This window comes from Nerophis ophidion, linkage group LG12 (genome assembly GCF_033978795.1).
Source record: "Nerophis ophidion isolate RoL-2023_Sa linkage group LG12, RoL_Noph_v1.0, whole genome shotgun sequence".
NCBI lineage: Eukaryota > Metazoa > Chordata > Actinopteri > Syngnathiformes > Syngnathidae > Nerophis > Nerophis ophidion.
Window position 1 is genome coordinate 53074430 of NC_084622.1, and position 27792 is coordinate 53102221.

General features: G+C 40.8%; 1 protein-coding gene across 2 annotated transcripts in view; it reads left to right on the forward strand.

Moving 5' to 3' along the window:
- cpt1ab (carnitine palmitoyltransferase 1Ab (liver)) overlaps window positions 1-16460 on the forward strand; it is a 43544-nt gene extending 27084 nt beyond the window's left edge. For both annotated transcript variants that reach the window (XM_061917736.1, XM_061917737.1), the window contains exons 11-19: window positions 4233-4421; window positions 4505-4610; window positions 4687-4803; window positions 6567-6731; window positions 8027-8158; window positions 8248-8400; window positions 10278-10391; window positions 13082-13174; window positions 13251-16460. In XM_061917736.1, the coding sequence (XP_061773720.1) occupies window positions 4233-4421; window positions 4505-4610; window positions 4687-4803; window positions 6567-6731; window positions 8027-8158; window positions 8248-8400; window positions 10278-10391; window positions 13082-13174; window positions 13251-13337 (1156 nt within the window). In that variant the 3' untranslated portion in view covers window positions 13338-16460. The remainder of the gene's footprint in view (window positions 1-4232; window positions 4422-4504; window positions 4611-4686; window positions 4804-6566; window positions 6732-8026; window positions 8159-8247; window positions 8401-10277; window positions 10392-13081; window positions 13175-13250) is intronic.
- The last annotated feature ends 11332 nt before the right edge of the window (window positions 16461-27792 follow it).

The window sequence follows — 27792 nt, forward strand, 5'->3', positions numbered from 1 at the left end:
TCAAACCAAACGAGCTGTTTGGAATTTGCTTCTTTTGTGACGTTTTTACGGAGTGTCATGTTAGCGGATTATCCATGTATGCTAGAAATTGGACCCCGAGTGCCTCGCACACGTCTGCCATTATAGTCTGTGCTGTCGTCAATAAGCTCCTTTTTTTTTGCTAATTTTTCTTTGTGGGGCAGACTGGCTCGTACATGCACATGCATCCTCCTATTTTTAATACAAATAAACGTATAGTTTTAATTGATATCCAACAGTAGACTTCATATAGAAGAGCTAAAAACTGTAAACAAAATGGGTGGGCTTACTAGGCAGTCAAAGTGGAGGCACGGAAATAAGGAAAATGGTGCATCCTAAAGAGACAGTCAGAAAGTGGCTTAAAGATGGTGTGTAAAATATAATCCATCCAAAATTATGACCAAATAAACACCATTACATGTTATGTAGAACACAAAGGAAAAAAATCACAATGGGACCCCTTTAAAACAAAATAAATGGGTTCCACCCTTCACAAAAGTCCATATTTTGGTAGACTGTTGTACGCTTAGAATACAATATAAAGCACTTTACAGTCCATCCATCCATCCATCCATCCATATTCTACAGCTTTTCCCTACTGTATGTCAAATAAACATAACAAGGCAGTGATAAATGAACCTTCTATTTAATATCAAAGCCAAAAAAAACATCCATCCATCCATTTTCTACCGCTTATTCCCTTTGGGGCCACGGGGGGTGCTGGTGCTTATCTCAGCTACAATCGGGCGGAAGGCGGGGTACACCCTGGACAAGTCGCCACAGGGCCAACACAGATAGACAGACGACATTCACACTCACATTCACACAATAGGGCCAATTTAGTGTTGCCAATCAACCTCTCCCCAGGTGCATGTTTTTGGAAGTGGGAGGAAGAACCCACGCATTCACGGGGAAAACATGCAAACTCCGCACAGAAAAATATCCCGAGCCCGGGATTGAACCCCAGACTACTCAGGACCTTCGTATTGTGAGGCAGACCCACTAACCTCTCTGCCACCGTGAAGCCAAAAAACACAGCTATTTAAAAAGTCCTCAAAATTTACTCCAAAGAAGTCATCCATCCATCCATTTTCTACCGCTTGTACATCTGGGGGCTGCGAGGGTGCTGGGGCCTATCCCAGCTGCACTCAGGTAGGAAGGCGGTGTACACCCTGGACAACTCGCCACCTCATTGCAGGGCCAACACAGATAGACAGACAACATTCACACTCACATTCACACACTAGGGCCAATTTAGTGTTGCCAATCAACCTATTCCCAGGTGCTTGTTTTTCAATTGCAACAAGAACTTCTGTGTGTGTTAATGTGAACGATTTAATTTTTAAGGGGACCTGCATGCGCTTATTTTTTTTTTCTTTTCGACGCTAGCTGTGTATTTACCGGATTTTTCGGATTATAAATCCCTCCGTATTATAAGTCGCACAGGCCGATAATACATAATAAAGAAGGAAAAAATCTTATGTAAGTCGCACTCGAGTATAAGTCGCATTTTTGGGGGAAATGTATTTGATAAAACCCAACACCAAGAATGGACATTTGAAAGGCAATTTAAAATAAATAAAGAATAGTGAACAACAGGCTGAATAAGTGTACGTTATATGACGCATAAATAACCAACTGAGACCGTGCTGATATACACCTAGTCTCTTACATGAATGAGATAAATACCTACTAATACTATTTGATATTTTACGGTAATATGTTAATAATTTCACACATGAGTCGTTCCAGAGTATAAGTCACACCCCTGGCCAAACTGAAAAAAACTGCGATTTATAATCCTAAAAATACGTTACTAGGAATCTACAATCCCCAGTAATCTAACAAAATCAAAGAACCAAAGCAACCAACCACTGAATGAATTGATTAACGTGGACTCCGACTTAAACAAGTTGAAAAACTTATTCGGGTGTTACCATTTAGTGGTCAATTGTACGGAATATGTACTGAACTGTGCAGTCTACTAATAAAAGTATCAATCAATCAATCAAACTGCAGCAACGGCCTGAAAAACTGCCAATATAGAAAAGTACACATGAGAGAGGGAATGATGTCGACTTTGGGACTATTTTGGGGGGGAAAAATCCTAAACTGAAGAAAACAAGATGGTGGGGAAAAAGTCAGCATAAACACAGACTTTAGTATCTATTATGCAAAGTAAAGGTGAGTACATTATAAATAATTTAGCCAGAATTATTTTTGGGCCTCTTGGCTACTTTCTGTAACACCTCACAGTTCACACAGCAATGACTATAGAGGCATCGGCGTTCCCCACAGACATGAAGAGTTTGGGTTGTAATTATTGATCACATTTGACATTTTCAGTTGTTTGCCCTGACCCGCTTTGGAGCCAATTGTTGGGCCAAATTCACTCCAAACACACTTCGGACCACAGGACAATCTCATTAGACATAACAAAATCAGGCGTTTGCTGTCTTTGGTCAGAAGGGGGACAATTAGGAAAAAAAACAGCTTGATTGTTTCTATATGTGTACACTGCTTTAGATTGGAAGTAGTCCTGTATGTTAGAGAATGACAGTAATAAATCAAACAAATAGCAATGGCACAAGAAATGGGGTGAGACAGACTTTTGAGCCGTCTGAAGAGGGACATGAAAACATGCCCAAGTCTAGCACCATACCAATGGCAGAGTATCTGTGTGCCTTAAGAACCTGTAGGGGTCTAGGCTGTAGACCAGAATCACATTAAAAACCTGTGGAAGGAGCTGAAATCTGGATTTAACAAGTGACAGCCTTAAAGGCCTACTGAAACCCACTACTACCGACCACGCAGTCTGATAGTTTATATATCAATGATGAAATATTAACATTGCAACACATGCCAATACGGCCTTTTTAGTTGACTGAATCACAATTTTAAATTTCCCGGGAGTTTCGTCCAGAAAACGTCGTGTAATGATGACGTGTACGCAAGACGTCACGCGTTTTTAGAAAGTATGAGCGCTACGCACACACACAGCTAAATGTCGTCTGCTTTAACGGCATAGTTACACAGTATTTTGGAAATCTGTGTTGCTGAATCTTTTGCAATTTGTTCAATTAATATTGGAGAAGTCACAGTAGAAAGATGGAGTTGGGAAGCTTTAGCCTTTAGCCACACAAACACACGGTCATTCCTTGTTTAAAATTCCCGGAGGTAAAAATTTACTATGGATCAAGCGAACATGAATCCAGACCAAATGTCAACCAGCAGGTTTCGGTGAGAAAATTGTGGTTAAAAAGTCGCTTCTTACCGGAGAAAAGCTGAGCTTGGGCCGTCCATGAAGCTGCCGTTGACTTCACACTGCGCGTCAACACACCCGTGGAGACACCCATCCGACTATCAGGTACTATTTAACTCACTAAAACACTAGCAACACAATAGAAAGATAAGGGATTTCCCGGAATTATCCTAGTAAAAACATCGGAATCCGTCCCAATGCATTTGCGTTTTTTTTTAACTCGTTTTTTTTTTTTTTTATAGTTCATCGCTATCAATATCCTGAAACACGAATCTTTAATTGTCGTTTTCTCAGTCCGAATAGCACTTTTTGTTGGAGGCTCCCATTAAAAACAATGTGAATATGTGAGGAGCCCCCACACTTGCGACGTCATCGTCTGCGACTTCCGGTAGAGGCAGGGCTTTTCTCTTAACACCGACCGTTGCGAACTTTATCGTGGATGTTCTCTACTAAATCCTTTCAGCAAAAATATGGCAATATCGCGAATCGATCAAGTATGACACATAGAATGGACCTGCTATCCCCGTTTAAATAAGAACATCTCATTTCAGTAGGCCTTTAAAATGTTCAGGATTTGCGAGGTGTTTGCCGAGGGCAGTGTACCAAAATTCCTACTGAAATGAGTGTAACCGCCAACGTAGGAGCTCTGTACTTGCAAGCACTAAATCATGTTTTGATTGACGATCAATTGTTAATTATTAACTTTATTTTACATTCTTAACCTTCTTTTGAAATACTTTTAAAAACTGTGGACTGTTCATATATCTGTAAAGAGGTGAACTTAAAACAAATTAGTAGTAAATATGCATTTCCCCTACTATGTGATTGGATTTACTGTGCTTATGAGACCACATTTTTCTAGTTTAGTTATTAGTATTTTCCCCACCTTCAGTCGTGAATTTAAACAGTTTGTCTGCCTGCAACATTTTGTGTCAACATCCACTCTGTGCAGAACCCCGTGGGCACAGAGACGTGACGCCCACTTCAGCCGCGGCAGGAACAAGCAGTCCCTGGATGCCATCGAGAAGGCTGCCTTCTTTGTGACTCTCGATGACACAGAGCAACGTTTCGACCAAAGCAACCCAGTGAAGTCTCTGGATAGTTACGCCAAGTCCTTGCTCCATGGAAAGTGCTACGACAGGTCAGGGATAAAAAAAACGTATGCTAATGCTGCATAGGACAGTTTAATACACTTAAGGTGTTTTGTCCTTTTTACTCACTCAGGTGGTTTGATAAATCCTTTAATCTGATAGTTTTTAAGAATGGCACCATGGGTCTGAATGCAGAGCACTCTTGGGCCGATGCTCCGATCATTGGTCATCTGTGGGAGGTGTGTTATCGTGGTTTAACATCCGTGGTGTCTTTAATGCATGTTCTTTAAAGAGCTGTTCAAACTTGTGTTGTAGCACGTGCTCTCAATGGATCCCTTTAAGCTGGGATATACCGATCAGGGGCACTGCTGCGGGGAGCCCCATCCCAACCTGCCTTCACCCCTGAGGCTGCAGTGGGACATTCCTTCTGAGGTTAGTACAAGTGCCGACTTTGCTTCCCTCTGCTGGTTACTTGACCTACCTGCACCAGGCTTAACTATCTCCCTTCTTTTTTCGTCTTTGATTTGTAAATGTTGTTTCAGTGTTGGATACACGTGTTAAACAACGATAAAGCGTCAAATCATATGGTTCATGCTTTTTGACGTGAGCTTGTACGTAGTTTTGGATCCCCCTTGGAGTTTTTACAGTCTGGCTACGTTGTGGCGTTAGAGTGAGGTGGTCATACCTATTTAGACTTTTCTGGACATAGGTCCTCGTTGGTCTATATTTGCTCCACAATCACTTTTATAACCTATTTTCTGTCTATATCCGCGGGGGTTCTTTGTAGAGGCGTTCCCAAATTGCAAAAAAAAAAAATAACGCCTCACCCTTTCCAGAAGTATCAGAATTTATGTTTTGAAAATGGCGGTGTTATTGTGCACATGCCAAAATTAGTGAAAAAAATCATTTATCCTAACTTTTCTTTTGTTTCTTCAAGCCTGGCTGGTGTCAAACAGAGCTCCTCCTCACTTCTGACTGAGAGCTTTACTTAACGGGGAACTGCACTTTTTTAAAAATTTTGCCTATAATGTTGACAGTCATTATAAAAGGCATGACTACGGATGGATTTAAAAAAAATGCATTCTTGTAAATAAAAGTGCGTTTACAGGGAGGCCAGTGGTAGCTCCAGTATTCCACCCTTAAAATCCAAAATAGTGCCGATTGAATATTAACCAAATATTACTGATACTGTTATTATAAGCGCAGATCAACTATAGCGGCACCAAGATTACTTCCGCGTTTCCCTATGTTTACATCATCAAATATTCTGCTCACTTCCTTGCTCCCTGAAAGTTTACTTTAGATCATAAATCATGCATCTCACCTGGAAAGAAGAAGTCTGAGGAGGTATTCCGACAAGTTGGTACACTTTTACGGCCATTTAAGACCCGGAAATGGCCAGAACGACACGAAAAGACGCTTTGTGCCGCCACCAACCCCGTTTCTTTTTGAGGATTAGGAGTCATTCTTCATTTAAATTGGAATAGCTGAACATCCTAGCAGTCAGCATCCTAATGACAGCCAACCTTGTACAGTAAGTAATGTAAGTAATGGCTGTCACTAACTGCAGTGAGTAATAATGAAGGATGAAAAAGCAAACGTGATGCGTTTTTTAAATTAATGCACTGCGTATGCTTAAAATAATCCAAATACGTACATGTTAAATGTTATTATAAATGTGCTCGTTACTACATTTCATATATACTTATATCACGTATATAAAACCTCCATAGAGGTGTTTGTAAGTTTTTTAAAGAGCTTTACAAGCGGAATTGCACGGCTTCAATAGGCTCCGTTGTAAGCAGACTTTTGATCACATTTATTTATTAATTAGAATGCAAGACAAATAAAAAATAACTTCCATTTTCATGTCTCGTAATGATTGTGAACGATGGGCAAAATTTAAAAAAATACAGTTCCCCTTTAATGTCCAAATAAGTATGTCGATGTCACAATATAGCCAGAGTGAGAAATACATCCAAAACTATCACGCTAAAATGCATGAAGAGTATGATTTGACATGTTGGCCTTGTTTAGCACAAGTATCTGCAATTTTAACCACATTTTAAGTTAAAGGTCCCCTTTACCAATCAAAAGACCCAGTCAAATTTAAAAAAATGTCTATCTTATGCGATTTAAAAAGTATTGAAAATATGTTTATGAGCCAATCTTCATATCTTTGCATTTGTTTTTAGTGCCAAGAAGCCATCGAGACATCGCTGACAGTTGCCACGACACTGGCTAATGATGTGGACAGCCACATTTTCCCTTTCAATGACTTTGGGAAGGGTCTCATCAAGAAGTGCCGCACCAGTCCTGATGCCTTTATCCAGATTGCCCTGCAGTTGGCTCATTACAGGGTTAGTACTCTCACTGCTCAATTGCATGAATTGAATCTCTATGGGTTTATAGTAGTCCATCAACAATTATCCTTTATAGTGCCTATTGGGTCTGGAAAGAAGAAAATATATACTATTATTAATTCAGTTCGCTATTATGAGTCAAAAAGTTTATATTGTGAAATATCAACTCTAGTGCCAGCGTCCTCTGCAGTGGACATCTATTTGTGGTCTGTAATTGTATCTGTCAGTGTTGCACATTTCTGAAAATATAGTAGAAACGCAGTATTAATTTTTTCAAGTGGGTACTGAAACCGATAACTTTGCTTTGCATGTGTTTTACAGCCTTTCAAAACAGTGTTCTTGTAGCTTATTCGGTGTGTTGAAGCTCCAATTTTTTTTTCTCTTTGCGTAACATTTGGTGGAATTGGCACGTACCACGCAACAGACACCATGTTAGTTTTCAAGTTTACGATAGGCTTGCAGCATAGCATGTAGGGGAAAATGAGCGCTTGATTTGTTCACCATCAGTACAGATAATCTCATTTCATTTGAAGTTTTTTTTTGTATCACTTATCAGAGGTATTTTTGTAATGGTATGGAATTTATCGATGTAACGTCATAATGTAGCACTGATATACAAAACACAAATGTCCACTGCAGAGGACGTTGCCGCTCAAGAGATGACACCAAAAAGTTCTAATTTTAACCTGATTTTCAGACTTGTACACGCAACTTCCACCAATTCTGTATGGAGACTACCTTTATTTAATAACAACTGTTAAAAACATGAGTCAATAAACTGAACTAAAGAGGCCATTTTTTTTAGTTGCTATCCAAGAATTTACCCCCTCAGACACGTAATTGCATATCTCCAAATGATAATAAGAAAATTGCAGTATTTTGGAAACTTATGTTAATGTAATTCCCTCTGCATTCCACATCTTAACACATGCAAGAAAGTGCTCACTTATTTACACTTTATTCTTGCAAAGTGACTATTACTATTTTTATCATAAATTATTTCCGTGCATTCTGTTTTTTTTCTTTACAGTCTGTTATACTCTGTAATGTCATTGATACAATATGATAATTGCACAGTACCTAAAAATTCCAGCAGAGGGCAGTCCCAACACGCTAATATGTCAGTGAATGATTTTTTGTGGGGAAAACTGGCCAGTTGCATTGGAGATCATCAAAGAGATATATTTAGTAAATGCGTTATAGTGAGAATTACTTTTTTTTTAACTGAATATATTTAGAATAGAATCTCTGAAGTATTACTGTTGAGGTTGACTAATCCTGTCCCCAAACAGGACAAAGCAAAGTTCTGCCTGACCTATGAAGCCTCCATGACCCGTTTGTTCCGTGAGGGCCGAACCGAAACGGTCCGCTCTTGCACCATGGAGACGTGCGCCTTTGTCCATTCCATGATCAGAAATGAGACCGTAAGAAACATTTATTAGATGCTCACTATCATTGCTTAGGATTAGCTGATGCTGACCACCGCCCCTTTCTTCTTCTGTTGTCCTGCCAGAGAGAAGAACGTCTAAACTTGCTGAAAATTGCAGCAGAGAAGCACCAAAACATGTACCGCCTGGCTATGACGGGCAAGGGAATCGATCGCCACCTGTTCTGTCTTTACGTGGTTTCCAAGTACCTGGGAGAAGACTCGGCTTTCCTTAAGGAGGTACTGTAGGAGCTGCTGTTTGTTTGTAATAAAAGCCACTGTTGTAGCGCTTTAATTAGTCCAAGCTGCAATAACACTACCCTGCTCTTTTTGATTACAAATAGGGAATCATCGTTAGCTTGCGAGAGTCTCAACTAAGGAAGCAAACAAACAGTCAACAAAATTTGTAGTGGTACTCAGAGTTGATGTCACAAGCTAAACCCTAACAGAGAGTTATAAAAGTATGTTGTCCAAAGTGTGTAGGGCTGCATTATTTCATTATTTTTGTAATCGAGTACTTTATAGTTTGTTCATCTCATCGAGTCATTTAATGAAACACACTTTATAGCCTCAAAAAAAGAGGAAAATAAATAAATAGCATTTTTTTCTGCTTGCCATAACCTTAATAATTTTTTTCCAATAAAAGCAAATTGACAACATTGAAACAGCACTCTCAACATGTGTGCATTGATAAGAATTAAAAAATAAATAGATAAACAAACGCTGTTTACAGTCACATATATATCGACACCCACACTTCAGCTTTCAGGTGTGTGTTACAGCGGCCATGCATATTTGTCTGCATAAATTAAAGTTCCAGGCACTATGCGCAATCAAAGTTGTATCCATTTTTGTACATAACCCCCGCCTTCCTCCTGAAGGCAGCTGAGATAGGCTCCAGCGTCCCCCACGATCCTGATAGGTAGAAGCAGTATAAAATGGATGATTGGATGGACACTCTTTAAACGATCAATCGAACCATCCATCCATCCATCCATCCATTCATTTTCTACCGCTTATTCCCTTTTGGGGTCGCGGGGGGCGCTGGCGCCTATCTCAGCTACAATCGGGCGGAAGGCGGGGTACACCCTGGACAAGTCGCCACCTCATCGCAGGGCCAACACAGATAGACAGACAACATTCACACTCACATTCACACACTAGGGCCAATTTAGTGTTGCCAATCAACCTATCCCCAGGTGCATGTCTTTGGAAGTGGGAGGAAGCCGGAGTACCCGGAGGGAACCCACGCATTCACGGGGAGAACATGCAAACTCCACACAGAAAGATCCCGTGCCTGGATTTGAACCCAGGACTGCAGGACCTTCGTATTGTGAGGCAGACGCACTAACCCCTCTGCCACCGTGAAGCCCATCAATCGAACCAAAATAATTAAAATCATTGCAGCCCTAAAAGAGTTGCTCTAGAACCATTTGCAACCAGTAGCTCATTTTTATTGGCCCACAGCTTATTGTACTTGTAGAACTAAAATTAAACCAAAACAAACAACAATGGAAAACAATAGAGCTAACTCCGTACTGTAACAAGAAAAAACTGAAATGAAAAATTTGAAAAGGTGTCTTTAAATAGCATCACTTTTTTGGAGCCATTTTACTGAATTATAAAAACTTACAAATTAGATATATAAAAATGTTGGCATTATTATACAACTTGGAACTGTTGTTACCTTTACTTTACACATGAAGTCCTGCCTGATGACCAACCTTAAAGTGTTTGATGTATATCCATATTTTTTCTGAAAAATGTTTCCAAATCCAGTTAGCAAGTTTCACATTCACTCTTGTTGACAATACAACCTGAAAACACTAAAGCTTAATAGGTAAATACTCTGCTCCAGACCAGGACTAAAACAAGATTATTGTTCACACTGAGCTTTTTTTCATGGGACAAGGACATGATTAGGTAGTTTTTTTTGTGACACAACTGTTTTCAAAATAATTTAAATATGATGTTTTTTAATGAATGCTATGTGGCCGTTTTATGACAGAGCTGATGAGTTCCTGTTCTTAAACTGAATTAAATCTCCAGATCTTATTTATTAATGACAGCTATACTTGATACAGTACATTTGTCCGACACTACCTGTTCTGTTGTAGGTCCTGTCCGAGCCATGGAGGTTATCCACCAGTCAGACACCTCTGCAGCAGGTGGAACTGTTTGACTTGGTCCGACACCCTGAATATGTGTCGTCTGGAGGAGGATTTGGACCAGTAGGTTCTCACACAGCTCAAGATCTGATATCTATATGAAAACATATTAATTGAAATGGTTCATTCTAATGAATGGTTGTCTTTTGCTTGATGTAATTCTGAAAATTCCAAAATGTCTACCTTTTTTTCAAACTTAAAATCTAATAATTCCCTATATTGAAATACTCAAAGCTGAGATAGGCGCCAGCGCCCCCCGCGACCCCAAAAGGGAATAAGCGGTAGAAAATGGATGGATGGATGAAATACTCAAAATTTATATTGGCCCTTCTTAGGCAACATAAAACAGCAAAAGCAATATAATGATAATATCGTGACTATATATATATATATATATATATATATATATATATATATATATATATATATATATATATATATATATATATATATATATATATGTATGTATGTATGTATGTACACATATATATATATTTATAAATATATAAAAAAATTTTTATATATACATCTATTTGTGTGTGTATATATATGTATATATATACACATATATATGTATAGATGTATTTATATATATATATATGTATATATTTATATAAATGTGTGTGTATATGTATATATATATATATATACACACATATATATGTATATAAACACATGTATATATGTATACTGTAGATGTATTTATATATATATATATATATATATGTGTGTGCATATATATATTTTTGTACATATATACACACATATGTATAGATGTATTTATATCTATATATATATAGATATAAATACTAATGGTGTGGAAAAAAATTGATTCGAATACAAATCGAATCGTTTACGTTGTGCAATTCAGAATCGATTCTCATTTTTTTTAAATCGATTTTATTTTTTTTTACCAACATTTTTTTAATTTTTTTTTTTTTAATCAATCCAACAAACCACTACACAGCAATACCATAACAATGCAATCCAATTCCAAAACCAAACCTGACCCAGCAACACTCAGAACTGCAATAAACAGAGCAATTGAGAGGAGACACAAACACGACACAGAACAAACTAAAAGTAGTGAAACAAAAATGAATATTATCAACAACAGTATCAATATTAGTTATAATTTCAGCATAGCAGGGATTAAAAATCCCTCACTGACAATATAATTAGACATTTATAAAAATAAAAAAAAAGAACAATAGTGTCACAGTGGCTTACACTTGCATGGCATCTCATAAGCTTGACAACACACTGTGTCCAATGTTTTCACAAAGATAAAATAAGTCATATTTTTGGTTCGTTTAATAGTTAAAACAAATTTACATTATTGTAATCAGTTGATAAAACATTGTCCTTTACAATTATAAAAGCTTTTTTAAAAAAAAAATCTACTACTTTGCTAGCATGTCAGCAGACGGGTAGATCCTGCTGAAATCCGATGTATTGAATGAATACAGAATCGTTTTGAATCGGAAAAACATCGTTTTTGAATAGAAAAAAATCGAAAAATTATCGAATCGCGACCCCAAGAATCGATATTGAATCGAATCGTGGCACACCCAAAGATTCGCAGCCCTATTCACCGCTAATGTTGGACTACTTGGCTGCTATGTGTCGACTAACTATGAACGCCTGTTGCTTAAACCTCCAACTGTAATTTTAGAACAAATAACATAGGCAATGTTTTGTGGAGTATGATTGCCATGAGTTGGCATCACCTGGAAGAAGAAGCGTTACCTTACTGTGTAGCAAAATCTTAAAAACAAACAAGTAATGTTAAATTGATCACGTTCCCTAAGATCCTCTTCATCCATCCATCTCACTGTCCCTTTATTTAAACTGTCCACCATGGTTGTCCGAGCTTTCAGCCGCTCTGCCCCACATCTTTGGAACCCATTACCACCAGACCTTCGTAACTTGGACTCAATATCCCTCTTCAAGTCAAGACTCAAATCTCACCTGTTCCGGTCTGCTTATTCATTGTAGTCATCTATTCTTCTCTATCTTAGTTATTATTATTATTGTTGTTTTTATCTAATTTGATTTTAATGTTTTGATTTTGTTTTGACGTTGTATCGATCCGTTGTGGTGAAGAAGGAGCTGAGCCGGAAGGCAAAGCTCTCAATTTACCGGTCGATCTACATTCCCATCCTCACCTATGGTCATGAGCTCTGGGTCATGACCGAAAGGATAAGATCACGGTTACAAGCGGCCGAAACGAGTTTCCTCCGCCGGGTGGCGGGGCTCTCCCTTAGAGATAGGGTGAGAAGCTCTGCCCTCCGGGAGGAACTCAAAGTAAAGCCGCTGCTCCTCCACATCGAGAGGAGCCAGATGAGGTGGTTCGGGCATCTGGTCAGGATGCCACCCGAACGCCTCCCTAGGGAGGTGTTTAGGGCACGTCCAGCTGGTAGGAGGCCACGGGGAAGACCCAGGACACGTTGGGAAGACTATGTCTCCCGGCTGGCCTGGGAACGCCTCGGGATCCCCCGGGAAGAGCTAGACGAAGTGGCTGGAGATAGGGAAGTCTGGGCTTCCCTGCTTAGGCTGCTGCCCCCGCGACCCGACCTCGGATAAGCGGAAGATGATGGATGGATGGATGGATGTTTTGATTTTGGACAGTGTCCTTGAGTGCCCAGAAAGGCGCTTTATAAATAAAATTCATTATTATTATTATTTTATGGGAAACAATGGTGGATTAACATTGGGCTGAAACTCACTTGTCGGTTCTCCTCTGTTTGAAGGTGGCGAATGACGGTTACGGTGTGTCTTACATCATTGTCGGGGAAAACCTAATCAACTTCCACATCTCCAGCAAACACTCCAGCCCAGAAACGGTATGTCTTTTCTCCCAGTTATTTGTCTCCTCCCCGCTTTTATTTATTTTTTTGGGCTTGATTTTCCACCCGACAGGACTCTCACCGCTTTGGCGCCAACATCCGACGGGCCATGTTGGACATGCTGGACTTATTCCAACTCGACAAGAAAGCATCCAAGTGATGTCCTATCTCCTTTTCAACACGAATTGCTGATTCTTCCTAAAGCTGTACAGAATCAAACATACGGTTGGATGATTTAACTTCATGTCATAGAAGGGGTGTAAAAAAAAAAAATTGAATGACTGGGATGTATTCTTTACAAACCTTGCTTTCATTTTATGTGTGAGGTGTTTGTGTGTACACTGTACGCATATTGCAACGATGGATTGTAGTGGCCGTGCACAGATAGTTTCTATTTACAGGACTGTATGCAGCAGTGCCTTAGCGACGACCCGCTTGTGTAAAAAGGGCAGTAAAAGGGAGGAGAGATTAGATGGGAGTTTGATCCGAGCGGTAGCATATTTCAATATTTAAGGTTTGACGTTGCAATGTGGTGCAGGAGGAGCTCCTTCTGCTTTTGTGTTTTAATGTCTTTAGTTGCACACGACTCTGCCCTTAGCTCATCACACTTCAACGGTTGCAATCTGCTGATTTTTATCTTTAAAAGGGAAACTTCACTTTTCTAAAAAAAAAAAAATGTTGCCTATCATGTACAATCCTTATGAGACAAGAACACGTACGGTATCCATCCATCCATCCATCCATTTCCTACCGCTTGTCCCTTTTGGGGGCGCTGGAGCCTATCTCAGCTGCATTCAGGCGGTAGGCGGGGTACACCCTGGACAAGTCACCACCTCATCACAGCACATACAGTATGTCTTTTTTAATGCATGCTAACTTGTAAATTAAAGTCTGCTTATATTGCAGTCAACGGGACGTCATCTATCATAAAACCCAACAAATAACCATCCAAAAAGCGCTAACAATACTCCATTTACATTTCAAGACCTTATATATTAGCCAAGTATTAAACATATTGCGCTAATGTTAAGGACCTATATTGAGCGGAGCGTTGATCAGAGAGATGTCACTTCCTTATTCTGCTGTATTGACATCAGCTAGTGAGCTGCTTTCTCGCCTCGGAGCTCGGGAAAGTTTATTCCAAAATACAAATCATGCTTCTCACCTGCATAGTAAAAAGACGTGGACATAAACTGAGAAGTTGGTATACCTCTGACAGCCAATTTATACCCGGAAATGGCAAAAAAAGACTCTAAAAGACGCTGGTTTGCATCATCTAAACGGGAATATAATAATATCTTAACAGTTGGCATCCTAGTGACAGCCAACATTGTACAGTAAGTGATGTTTTATTATGAAGTCTGCAGTGCGTAATTATCCTAATTATATATATGTGATGCGTTTTTTTTTTTTTTTTAACACGCCGCTGTATGCTTAAAATGAAACAAAATACGTCAATATGAGATTCTGAATGTGCCCGTTACTACATATATTCTTACAGAGTGTATATAAAATACTGATGGAAGTGTTTGGATGTTTATTTTAAGCTCATTTTAGGCAAAATAGAGCGCCTCCTATTACGCCCATTGTGAGCGGGACAAGTTAAAATGCATCCATCCATTTACCTACCGCTTGTCCCTTTTGGGGTCGCTGGAGCCTATCTCAGCTGTATTTGGGTGGTAGGCGGGGTACACCCTGGACAAGTCGCCACCTCATTGCAGCACATACAGTATGTCTTTTTTAATGCATTCTAACTTGTAAATTAAAGTCCGCTTATATTGCAGTCAACGGGACGTCCTCCATCATAAAACCCAACAAATAGCCATCCAAAAAGCGCTAACATTTACATTTCATGACCTTATATATTAGCCAAGTATTAGCATATTGCGCTAACGTTCAGGACTTATATTTAGCGGAGCGTTGATCAGGGAAATGTCACTTATGCTGCTGTATTGACATCAGCTAGTGAGTCGCTTTCTCGCCTTGGAGCTCGGGAACGTTTATTCCAGATTATATATCACGCCTCTCACCTGGATAGTAAAAAGACGTGGACATAAACTGAGAAGTTATGTCCAATTTATACCCGGAAATGGCAAAACAAAAGAATCGAAAAGACGCTGGTTTGCATCATCTAAGCGGGAATATAACATCATCTTAACAGTTGGCATCCTAGTGACAGCCAACATTGTACAGTAAGTGATGTTTTATTATGAAGTCTGCAGTGCGTAATTATCAGTGATGTTAAATGAAGAGTCGGACGTTGTGATGCGTTTTTTTTAATTATTTAACACGCCGCTGTATGCTTAAAATGGGCAAAATACGTCAATATGAGATTACATACAGAGTGTATATAAAATACTGATGGAAGTGTTTGGATGTTTATTTTAAGCTCATTTTAGGCAAAATATAGCGCCTCCTATTAAGCCCATTTTGAGCGGGACAAGTTAGAATCCATCCATCCATCCATTTTTTGTCCCTTTTGGGGTCGCTGGAGCCTATCTCAGCTGCATTCAGGCAGTAGGTGGGGTACACCCTGGACAAGTCGCCACCTCATCGCAGACAAGTTAGAATGCATTAAAAAAAAAAGAAAAAACATGTATTTTTGTCTTCCATAAGGATTGTGAACGATAGGTCAAATTCCAAAAAGCGTGGTTCCCCTTTTAGCGTTTGAATACTCCAAATCAGGAGTTCGATTCCTGCAAATATCAAGTGAGCTCTGGTGTCCTTTTCTGATTCATGCGCACACATGGAACGTGATTGTACGGTACAGCGACTAACGTTTGCCTTGTTCCTATCCTCCGTTTAGACTGACTTGTACTTGTGCGGCAATCCTGGTAGAAAATGCAGTATTTTGATGAGACATTTGCTCATGTTGTCCGTGCATATTTGCAATCATCCTGCAGGTGTGTCCATCGCTCCAGCCCAAACACGCCCATAAAGAGAGGTGCTGTCATGCATAGGAATGCATTTTATTATGGATATGTTGTCAGTACGTTTTATTTATTTGTATCTCTTAACTTCTTGAGGCGTACAGCAAACGGATTTAGACGGTCTCTTTCCACATTTATGCTGACACGGATCTTTTTTGGCGATGTGTTTTAGTTGTATGACTTATAAGAGTAGACGTCATGTTTACACTGCTGCATGGTGTGTTTTTTTTTTTTTTCTTTTCTGGAAATAATGCTGTATATGTTTGCTTCTAATTTAAGATTTCAGATGACAAGCAGCTGGTACAAACCGAAAGAGGTTTAACAATAAAGTGAATGTCAGACAGCTGTATGAACGCTGAGTGTGTTGGTGTCATTTTGTCTGGTAATGCCGCAATATATAGGATCATACAGGAAAGTTATCACAGCACCTTTTCCACATTTTGTTACGTTACCGCCTTATTCCAAAGGTGCATCACAGAAAAATTGAGTAAAGGCTTTGAAACTCTAATGTACATGTGATTATTTTACTGTTTTATCTACAAAACCCAAAACAAGTGAAGTTGGCACATTGTGTAATTCGTAAATAAAAAAACAGAATACAATGATTCGCAAATCATTTTTAACGTATATTCAATTGAATAGACTGCAATGACAAGCTATTTAATGTTCGAACTGAGAAACATATTTTTTTTGCAAATAATCATTATTTTAGAAATTAATGGCAGCAAAAAAGTTGGCACAGGAGCATTTTTACCACTGTGTTACATGGCCTTTCCTTTTAACAACACTCAGTAGACGTTTGGGAACTGAGGAGACCAATTGAAGCTTTTCAGGTGGAATTATTTCCCATTCTTGCTTGATGTACAGCTTAAGTTGTTCAACAGTCTCCCCCCCACTGTAACGGCTGGGTGGCATAGCGTTGGCGGGTTTGTTCTTCCAGGGATGCGTCGGCAAGAACACAGCAAAGGTAAGAAATAAAGTATTTATTTAACTCGAAACAGGCTAGAACATAACACTGGTGCTAATAGAAAAAGGGAAACGCAAGGCTCTAGCATGGAGGCCAGGAATAATAAACAGAAAAACACTGAACTTGGCACGAAGGCACACAAAAGGGGAAACAAATCATTAGCATGAGAGCTGGAATGAAAACAAAGCCGTAGCGTGTAAGCTAGCGAGAATATTCGTACCGAAGTCAGTCGTCACTGTTGCTCGAAGGCAAATTAGGAAACCAGGCAGAACTAACAAGGGGCGAGCTTAAATGAGGAAGGTGATTAGTAAAAAAGGTGTGCAGGGACCGTGAGTAGCAGGTGAAAACAATATGAAACCATGGTGACAGACTAAACAAGAACTAAGGAGGTCGAACTACAAATTGTGATACAGGAAAAGAACAATAAACAAGAATATGCCTGCGATGAGGTGGCGACTTGTCCAGGTGTACCCCGCCTTCCGCCCGATTGAAGCTGAGATAGGCGCCAGCGGCCCCCGCGACCCCACAAGGGAATAAGCGGTAGAAAATGGATGGATGGATGGATGTAAAGATCTGAGCAGCGGATCGCAACATCCACAGTCCTGTTGCCATATTTATATCTTGATGTTAATGGTAGTTTTTATGTTGTTGTTGTCATAACTGTTATTCTCAGCCTTGCCGGTAAGTAAGGTCTATTCAGGTGTACTGGAGAGGAGGCTACGCCGGAGAATCGAACCTCGGTTTCAGGAGGAACAGTGTGGTTTTCGTCCTGGTCGTAGAACTGTGGACCAGCTCTTTACTCTCGGCAGGGTCCTTGAGGGTGCATGGGAGTTTGCCCAACCAGTCTACATGGGCTTTGTGGTCTTGGAGAAGGCATTCTCATCCTGTGGGGAGTGCTTAGAAAATAAGGGGTAGCGGACTGTCCTTTTGTGTTGGTCCGCTTCATGTACGATCAGTGTCAGAGCTTAGTCCGCATTGCCGGCAGTAAGTCGGACCCGTTTCCAGTGAGGGTTGGACTCCGCCAAGGATGCCCTTTGTCACCGATTCTGTTCATAACTCTTATGGACAGAATTTCTTGGTGCAGTCAAGGCGTTGAGGGGTTCCGGTTTGGTGGCTGCAGGATTAGATCTCTGCTATATGCAGATGATGTGGTCCTGATGGCTTCATCTGACCGGGATCTTCAACTCTCACTGGATCGGTTCGCAGCCGAGTGTGAAGCGACAGGGATGAGAATCAGCACCTCCAAGTCCGAGTCCATGGTTCTCGCCCGGAAAAGGGTGGAGTGCCATCTCCGGGTTGGGGAGGAGACCCTGCCCCAAGTGGAGGAGTTCAAGTACCTAGGAATCTTGTTCATGAGTGAGGCAAGTGTGGATCGTGAGATCGACGCGGCGTCTTCAGTAATGCGGACGCTGTAGTGAAGAAGGAGCTGAGCCGGAAAGCAAAGCTCTCAATTTACCGGTCGATCTACGTTTCCATCCTCACCTATGGTCATGAGCTTTGGGTCATGACCGAAAGGATAAGATCACGGGTACAAGCGGCCGAAATGAGTTTCCTCTGCCGGGTGGTGGGTCTCTCCCATAGAGGTAGGGTGAGAAGCTCTGTCATCCGGGAGGAACTCAAAGTAAAGCCGCTGCTCCTCCACATCGAGAAAAGCCAGATGAGGTGGTTCGGGCATCTGGTCAGGATGACACCCGAATGCCTCCCTTTGGAGGGGTTTCGGGCACATCCGACCGGTAGGAGGCCACGGGGAAGACCCAGGAAACGTTGGGAAGAGCTGGACGAAGTGGCTTGGGAGAGGGAAGTCTGGGCATCCCTGCTTAGGCTGCTGCCCCCGCGACCCGACCTCGGATGAGCGGAAGAAGATGGATGGATGTTGTCATATCACTGTAATGTTCTATAATTCATTTATTTAATGACTCTATACCAACAACTCAACTTCAGTTACTTTCAGTCCTGTTACTCAAATGAGTCATTTTTGCCATAGGAGTCGATTTGGTGGAACATCTCCAATATCTACGTGACAAGCGCCAAGGCCACCAACTTACACACAGAACAGTACAGTAACCCCACCAGCGCACTAAAAAGGCCACTCATCACATGGTTAGGCTCAAGTGGTGGGCAGCAAGGAAGGCAGCTGTTTCCGCTGGACTCGTCTATTAATAAGGCGGCTTCACATCACAGAGTCGCCCATATTGAAGGAAGACGCTGCAAGGTGACACATTTCCAAGGAGGACACAGGCAGGAAGCGATTACATGTGACAGTTGTTTCGGAGCTCCTTGCTACCACACACACACACACACACAGACACACACTCTGAGTCTTGTATATGTCACCTTCTTGAGACCTCCGAATAATGCCTACCTCTTTGGGACCACACTTTCTAAATATATAAAGATGTCTTTTTACAGCATTAATAATATATACATCCATCCATCCATTTTCTACCGCTTATTCCCTTTTGGGGTCGCGGGGGGCGCTGGCGCCTATCTCAGCTACAATCAGGCAGAAGGCGGTGTACACCATGGACAAGTCGCCAATATATACATACTATGCAAATATGAAAAAAGCTTGTTGAGAAAAATGAGTTGGAATTTCTCAAGAAAAAGGTGACAATTTCACAAGAAAAAAACTTAGAATTTTTGCAGTTTTATAATAAAAGTCGTAATTTTACTTAACGCAAGTCAAAATTTTACAAGACAAACTGAACATTTGTGCAATATTATGATAACAGTTGGGATTTTACTCAATAACAGTGTCATTTCTGGGATGATGTTTTGTTTAAGTTATGTCCTGTTTGGTTTTTGAACTCTTTTTAGTTCCTGCTTTTTCACTCCCTTGTCTTGTTTCCATGGTTATCCATTAGTTTCACCTGTCATGTCACGCACCTGATTTGTTTTGACTCACACACCTGTTCAATCACCACAGTATTATTTAAGCCACAGCTGCCAGGTGGTCTGCATGGCGATATCACCCTCGATCACCCTCTACACATCAGTGCGTAGAGGGTGATGTCGCCATGCTGACTACCTGGCAACTGTGGCTTAAATAATATTGTGGTGATTGAACAGGTGCGTGAGTCAGAACAAATCAGGTGCGTGACATGACAGGTGAAACTAATGGGTAACCGTGGAAATAAGACAAGGGAGTGAAACAGCAGGAACTAAAAAGAGTCCAAAAACCAAGTAGGACATAACTTAAACAAAACAGGATCCCAGACGTGACAAACAGTCGCAATTTTACAAGAAAAGCTTAACATTTTGGCAACTTTTCTGACAGAGTCGTAATTTTACCTGACAAAGGTCACAATTTTAAGGGAAAACTTAAACAATTTGGCAACTTTTATAAAAGAGTCGTAATTTTCCCTGACAAAAGTCACAGTTGTAAGGGAAAACTTAAACATTTTGGCAATATTATAATGATAATCGGAATTTTGCTTGACAAAATTATTGACAAGAGTCATAGTTTAACTCCAAAAAATGACACTATTTGACAAGAACAACAAAAAAATTGGCAATATTGTGATGCAAGTCAGAATTTTTTGTGACAAATATCCCCATTCTGCATGAAAAAGTAATAATTTTATGAGAAAATAATGCAATATTGCAGAAACAGAAAGAAAATGAGAAATGGCTCCCAATCTTATAAGAAACAAGTCGACACATTGTGAGAAAAAGACAGCTTTTAGTTATTTTTTATTGTTGTTGAATTTTTTGTTTGTATTTGTTTTTCAATCTTCATTATTTACTTCAAGTTATTACAGTATGTCTCTCTATACATATTTATTTCATTTTTTTAATAAATTTTGGCCAAAGGGGGTGCATTTCAATTTCTTACACTCACTTGTTATTACATTTGTCGGCCAGCGGGGGAGCACTTCAAATTTTTACACACACTTGTTATTTCATATGTTGACCAGAGGGGGGAGCACTTTTAAAAGCGACACACAGTCATTTTGAAAAATCCCTTTTTTTGGGAACACCCTCATTTTGATAGATTTCACCACCAGGAGTGCAAATGAGATCTCTATTTTTTGTTTTTTTGTAATGTGCTTAAGACCGATGACAAACGAGTCACGGACCACAGATGCCCCCTGTGTCGCACTTTGGGCAACCCAGCTGTAGAAGCTAACTGTTAATGGCCACCATAGTCGTAGTACCGTAGTATATTTGTTCGTGTCCTGGGCATGACGTTAAAGTGCATCCGGCAGTGGAGGCTCCTCTATGGGGTCTTGGGGCACTAGGAGGTTAACCACTTCACTACTGTTACCCCAGGTGGCCCTTGGCAAAGGCCTAGTACCTGACTGCCCCTTAGCCAGGGATACGGTGAAGACCTCAATGGTGGAGCAGGCAGAATTGAGAACTACCACAACGGCCCCGATGGCGGATGAAGGCTGCAGCAGAAAAGGGTCCCCAGTCGTCTTGGACTCCATGCCACTGGACCCTGACCCGATTCTGTCAAGGATCGTGTGGTGACTGTCTGTGCACCAGTCTCCCCACGTTAAACAAAGTCACACACAGGCATCCTCCATAAAGGGATACACCCCTACCTGGAGGATCGTCATACTTGCTTCGAGTGACCGCCGATGATGATGATGATATTTGTTCATCCAATAGTCACACATGGGACGCGGCTTGTCTTACGTCAGCGCCCGAAGTCGTAAAATCAGCTGTTCACCCGGCGGCTTTTTTCGAGGATGAATAGGAAAGTCCTTCTTTAGCTGCCGTCTTGTTTTATCATACACTGCTGCCTTTGCACCTGTCAATGTTTACATTTATATGCACATTAAATCAACAAAAAATCCTGACTTTGGAGCAATGTTCACAGACTCTAGTATTTGGCTCTCTGTTAGATGGAATGGTTTTCCGTATTGGGACCATGGTTTCGCTCCTAACTTGTTCACCGGACCTCATATGGAAGGTACTTTTCCTTGTTGATGTCTCAAAAAGGGTAGCAACACTCTCACACACACACACACACACACACACACACACATGCGCGCCCTGATGTTACCCTGGCCTGGGCTTCCGATAGCAGGCTAACATTTCAAGTTCTGCATTCTTGAGGTCTGCTTACGCCTCACTTACTCTGGTAGACTTCTGTTTGGCCAATTAAGATGGGACAGTATCGGTACAACGGGTGGTATCAGCATTGAATCGATACCATGACACTCGTTTGTGTTTTTTGGTAATATTTTTGGGTGTCTGCGATGAGGTGGTGACTTGTCCAGGGTGTACCCCGATCTTTTTATGTTGTCTTATATTGCTAGAATTGTGTATTGTTAATTTGTTCACAAATATTTTATTTTGAATAAAGTAATAGCATTTTATCAGGATGCTATTGTGCTACTTTCATTATTATTATTATCATTATCATTGTTAGAATTTATTTGTTTTTTTTTAAATATTGTAGCTGAGATAGGCGCCAGCGGCCCCAAAAGGGAATAAGCGGTAGAAAATGGATGGATTATATGATGATGATATGTTTTTAGGGCCTTAAAGACCTACTGAAACCCACTACCTGCGATGAGGTGGCGACTTGTCCAGGGTGTACCCCGCCTTCCGCCCGATTGTAGCTGAGATAGGCGCCAGCACCCCCCGCAACCCCAAAAGGGAATAAGCGGTAGAAAATGGATGGATGGATGAAACCCACTACTACTGACCACACAGTCTGATAGTTGTGGAAATTGCGGAAATAAGTCGCCTCTTACCGGAGATCAGCGGAGCTCCTGTCGTGCTGCAGCTGCCGTGACTTCTCTCAGAGACTGGCGTCAACACACCTTTGGACACACCCCTCCGACTATCAGGTACTATTTAACTCACTAAAACACTAGCAACACAATAGAAAAATAAGGGATTCCCCAGAATTATCCTAGTAAATGTGTCTAAAAACATCTGAATCGCTCCCAATGCAATCGCCTTTTTTTTTTTTCTAGTCCGTCACTCTAAATTTCCTCATCCACAAATCTTTCATCCTCGCTCAAATAATGGGGAACTTGTCGCTTTCTCGGTCCAAATAGCTCTTGCTGCTGGAGGCTCACATTATAAATATTGTGAGGACGTGAGGATCCCTACAACCGGTGACGTCTGCTACTTACGGTACAGGCAAGGCTTTTTTATTAGCGACCAAAAGTTGCGAACTTTATTGTCGATGTTCTCTACTAAATCCTTTCAGCAAAAATATGGCAATATCGCAAAATGATCAAGTATGACACATAGAATGGACCTGCTATCCCCGTTTGAATAAGAAAATCTCATTTCAGTAGGCCTTTAACATACACAATCTCATAAAAAATAAAAAGACATTTCAGTCGTCCCAAACACTAACACTCCAAAGGTGTACATTTTTTATTTCTGAGAAACTAATGACAAAAAATTATAAGCGAAATCACGGAGTCATTTTCGGAGCTCGGCATTTGTTTTAGTAAAAAGCATCGGCGTCAGTATCGGCAATCCTGGCCCCCGTTGTTTACTTGCAGTATCGCCCTGCCCTACCGATTGTACACCTAATTGGCGAGCTGGAAAAAGTCATTGGCTTAAAAGCAGAGCCTGAAACTTAAAACCTTGACTTGCAGTTTCTAAAAGTAGACTTTGAGATCTGCAACCTACACTTGTCATCAATTTAATTCCTGGGCCAGTTTACTCCCTTAAAATAAATTAAAAAAAAATTGTTCAAACATGCAAACAATTCCCAGGTTCAGTTTTTACTAATTTTTATTTTTTTTAATGGAAATGTTGGATTTAAAGGACATGTTTATGTGCCGTCTTGTATAATAAAAGTTTTGGGGTGCATGCTAACATGCAGCCGCTCTTCTACTGTGTGATTAAACCAGATTTGCTCCCATATTAAAAAAAAAAAAAGTGCCTTCTGAATCCAAGCGATTAAAAGTAGGGTGTAAACGGAGAGTGTGAGCTTGTTTGTTGGCAAGGAGGATCCATGCACGACTGCAGCCAGCTGCACCTGTTTTAATGTGGGAGAGCGGCGAGGCCCCCCAGGCCCCAAGGTGGACCTCGGCCAGGACCAGAGGCTAAGTGGAGATTGTGACTCCCATAAGAGAACCCTGTCCACCTACTATAGCGCTTCCCCCACTATAAATAACATTTATATGGACTACATGGAATTAGTCATCAGCGAGCTCCCACAAACCGTGTCAATGTGCAGACGTTGTTTTAAAAAAAATCCCTTTTTTTTAATGTAAAGTGCATTAAAAAATAAAATTCATGGCGAGTGAGAGGCAAACTTGTACTGTAGGGGATTTATTGGGTACTACTTTTCATAACATGGTCACTACTGCCTAGTTTGTCTTGTTATATTTCTATTTTACTGTTATATTTTTATTCTCATTGTTGCTTTTTATTTTTATTGTTATTGTAATATTTTTCAATTTGAGGTGGCGACTTGTCCAGGGTGTACCCCGCCTTCCGCCCGATTGTAGCTGAGATAGGCGCCAGCGCCCCCCGCGACCCCAAAAGGGAATACGCGGTAGAAAATGAATGGATGGATGGATTGTTTCCATTTATACCCCCATTATTTACTTTTTGAATGTGATGTCAATTCTGTACACTGCTGCTGGAATTTTAATTTTCCTGAGGGAACTCTCCTGAAGGAATCAAAAAAGTACTATCTATCTATCTATCTATCTATCTATCCATCCATCCATCCATCCATCCATCCATCCATCCATCCATCCATCCATCCATCCATCCATCCATCCATCCATCCATCCATCCATCCATCCATCCATCCATCCATCCATCTATCTATCTATCTATCTATCTATCTATCTATCTATCTATCTATCTATCTATCTATCTATCTATCTATCTATCTATCTATCTATCTATCTATCCATCCATCCATCTATCTATGAGAGTCGATTGGACCCACTGATGTGGTTAAATGAGTTCACCAAAATATTAGAACTAACACAATCTTGTTCAGTTCTTCAACCGCTACATGATAAACATCTTTTTTTATCCATCCATCCATCCATCCATCTTCTTCCGCTTATCCAAGGTCGGGTCGCGGGGGCAGCAGCCTAAGCAGGGAAGCTCTGACTTCCCTCTCCCCAGCCACTTCGTCCAGCTCTTCCCGGGGGATCCCGAGGCGTTCCCAGGCCAGCTGGGAGACATAGTCTTCCCAACGTGTCCTGGGTCTTCCCCGTGGCCTCCTACCGGTTGGACGTGCCCTAAACACCTCCCTAGGGAGGCGTTCGGGTGGCATCCTGAGCAGATGCCCGAACCACCTCATCTGGCTCCTCTCGATGTGAAGGAGCAGCGGCTTTACGTTGAGCTCCTCCCGGATGGTAGAGCTTCTCACCCTATCTCTAAGGGAGAGACCCACCACCCGGCGGAGAAAACACATTTCGGCCGCTTGTACCCGTGATCTTATCCTTTCAGTCATGACCCAAAGCTTTCAGTAGGCCTTTAATGACAGTCCAAAAACATTTGTGTCCAACTGTGCCAGTTTACACAAACATTCCAAACATGCTAAATATAGATGCAAAACAAAGGTCAAAACAGTTTTAGTCTTGATAAATCACCTTGTGAGTGCTGAATGATTGTATTGTATTTGCACATCCTCCTCCCAGTATTGTGGGCATTTTGATAATCAGCAAAAATATTCTGCATATTCATGAAGACATTGAGAGAATTGCCGTCTTTATTTTCCATCGTTCAAGCGGTGGTGTGCCGTCAGGGCCAGCAAGGCCTTGTCTGCTGGTCTAACATAACCAGACATCATGATCATAATTAAAGGTAAAATTATTTTTTTATTTACTTTCCCTAAATATCTAAAAGTATTCATATCCTCTTAATGTCATATTATGCTCCTTCCAGCGCTGTTGTTTTTAGTTTGAGCTTGTATCCAATCAGAATTCAGCTAGCTTGTGTCGCCATGCTGTACCAAATCTGCTCGAGGCCTTCAGAATCTGTAATGAGGGCGTCCGAGTTGATTGACAGTTGCAATAGCCAATCAGATCAAGAGTTTTTGACAGTAGCCTATCGAAGTAGCCTGATGTTAACGAGATTGTGATTGGATACACACTTGTCATTCCAAAGTGAGTGTCCAACCACAAGTTTCAAGTTAGCAGGAAGCAGGAAGTGTTGCGCGGTAGCCAGATCAGGATAGCAGAGGAGAACAAAATGTTGATTAGGTGGCAGATCTATATTTGCAAGGCCATTTTCAAGAAGGATATTTAAAAAGTAACTAGGTCTTGTGAGACGATGTCGGCCAACCCTGGAAGCTAGCTCAGCTGTTCCGGCGAAGAAATGAGGATTAATTCTTGCCATTTCTACTCGAATAAGCCAACGACGAGGGTTACCACTGGCTTATACGACGTCGAATGGGTGCTACTAATTGTGAGTTGAAATACTTTGTTTTTTCACTTTCAATATGTTTTGTGCTATTTTGATTGTGACAGTACCCATAAATACACATAAGATTAGAGATGTCCAATAATATCGAAGTGCCGATATTATCTGCCGATAAATGCTTTAAAATTTAATATTGGAAAATATCGGTATCAATTTCAAAATTATCGGTATCAGTTTCAAAAAGCACAATTTATGACTTTTTAAAACACCGCTGTGTAGACGGACGTAGGGAGAAGCCCAGAGCGCCAATAAACCTTAAAGGCACTGCCTTTGCGTGCCGGCCCAATCACATAACATCTACGGCTTTTCACACACACAAGTGAATGCAACGCATACTTGGTCAACAGCCATACAAGTCACAATGAGGGTGGCCATATAAACAACAAATATGCGCCACACTGTGAACCCACACCAAACAAGAATAACAAACACATTTCGGGAGAACAGCCGCAACGTAAGACAACATAAACACAACAGAACAAATACCAAGAACCCTGTTAGGTTTCGAAGAAGGATTTGACCCCAGGATGCAGGGACGGGAGGCGAAGTTGAATCACAAAGTAAAGTTATCTTTAATGAGTCCAAAAAGGGATAAACTAAAGGCGATGGGGCAGACGTGCACACCATGGAAGGACAAACTGAAGTAGGACCCTCGGTGGTCGGCAAAAGGTTCCAACGAAAAACTTCTCTTTCCTACAGAGGAACTATGGGGCAAAAACAAGAGGTGAGGAATAATGATAAAGAAAGACAGACAACGTACCAAGCTGGATGATGCGAGTCAGGCATGAGCACAAGGAATGTACAGGTGACAATACCCGGCAGGGAACAGCTGGCGGTGATGAACTTATATACTGCCGGGTAGCGATTAGTTGCAGGTGTGCCTCGCTGGGGACTAATAAAGGAGAAACTGACACAAAAAGAAACAAAGAGAAGACAGGGAAATAACAAAAACATAACAAACCCCTTGCAGCACTAACTTTTCCGGGACGCTACAATATAAACTCCTGCTACCCCATTCCCCCACGCCCCCCCAACCCCGCCCACCTCAACCTCCTCATGCTCTCTCAGGGAGAGCATGTCCCAAATTCCAAGCTGCTGTTTTCAAGTTTCAAGTTTATTGTTCTTCGGTCAATGGTCAACAAAGCAAAAAAAAACAGTTGTACATTCATAGATTGAAAATAAAAAGTTGTTCATTCATAGATTGAAAATAAAAAGTTGTACATTCATAGATTGAAAATAAAAAATGTTACAGACCGAAAGGGTTTAGGCTGAAGTTAAACACTTATTGGGCCTAACCCTATAAACAATTCCAAGTACAAAATAAACTTCCGAAAGTTATAAAAAGT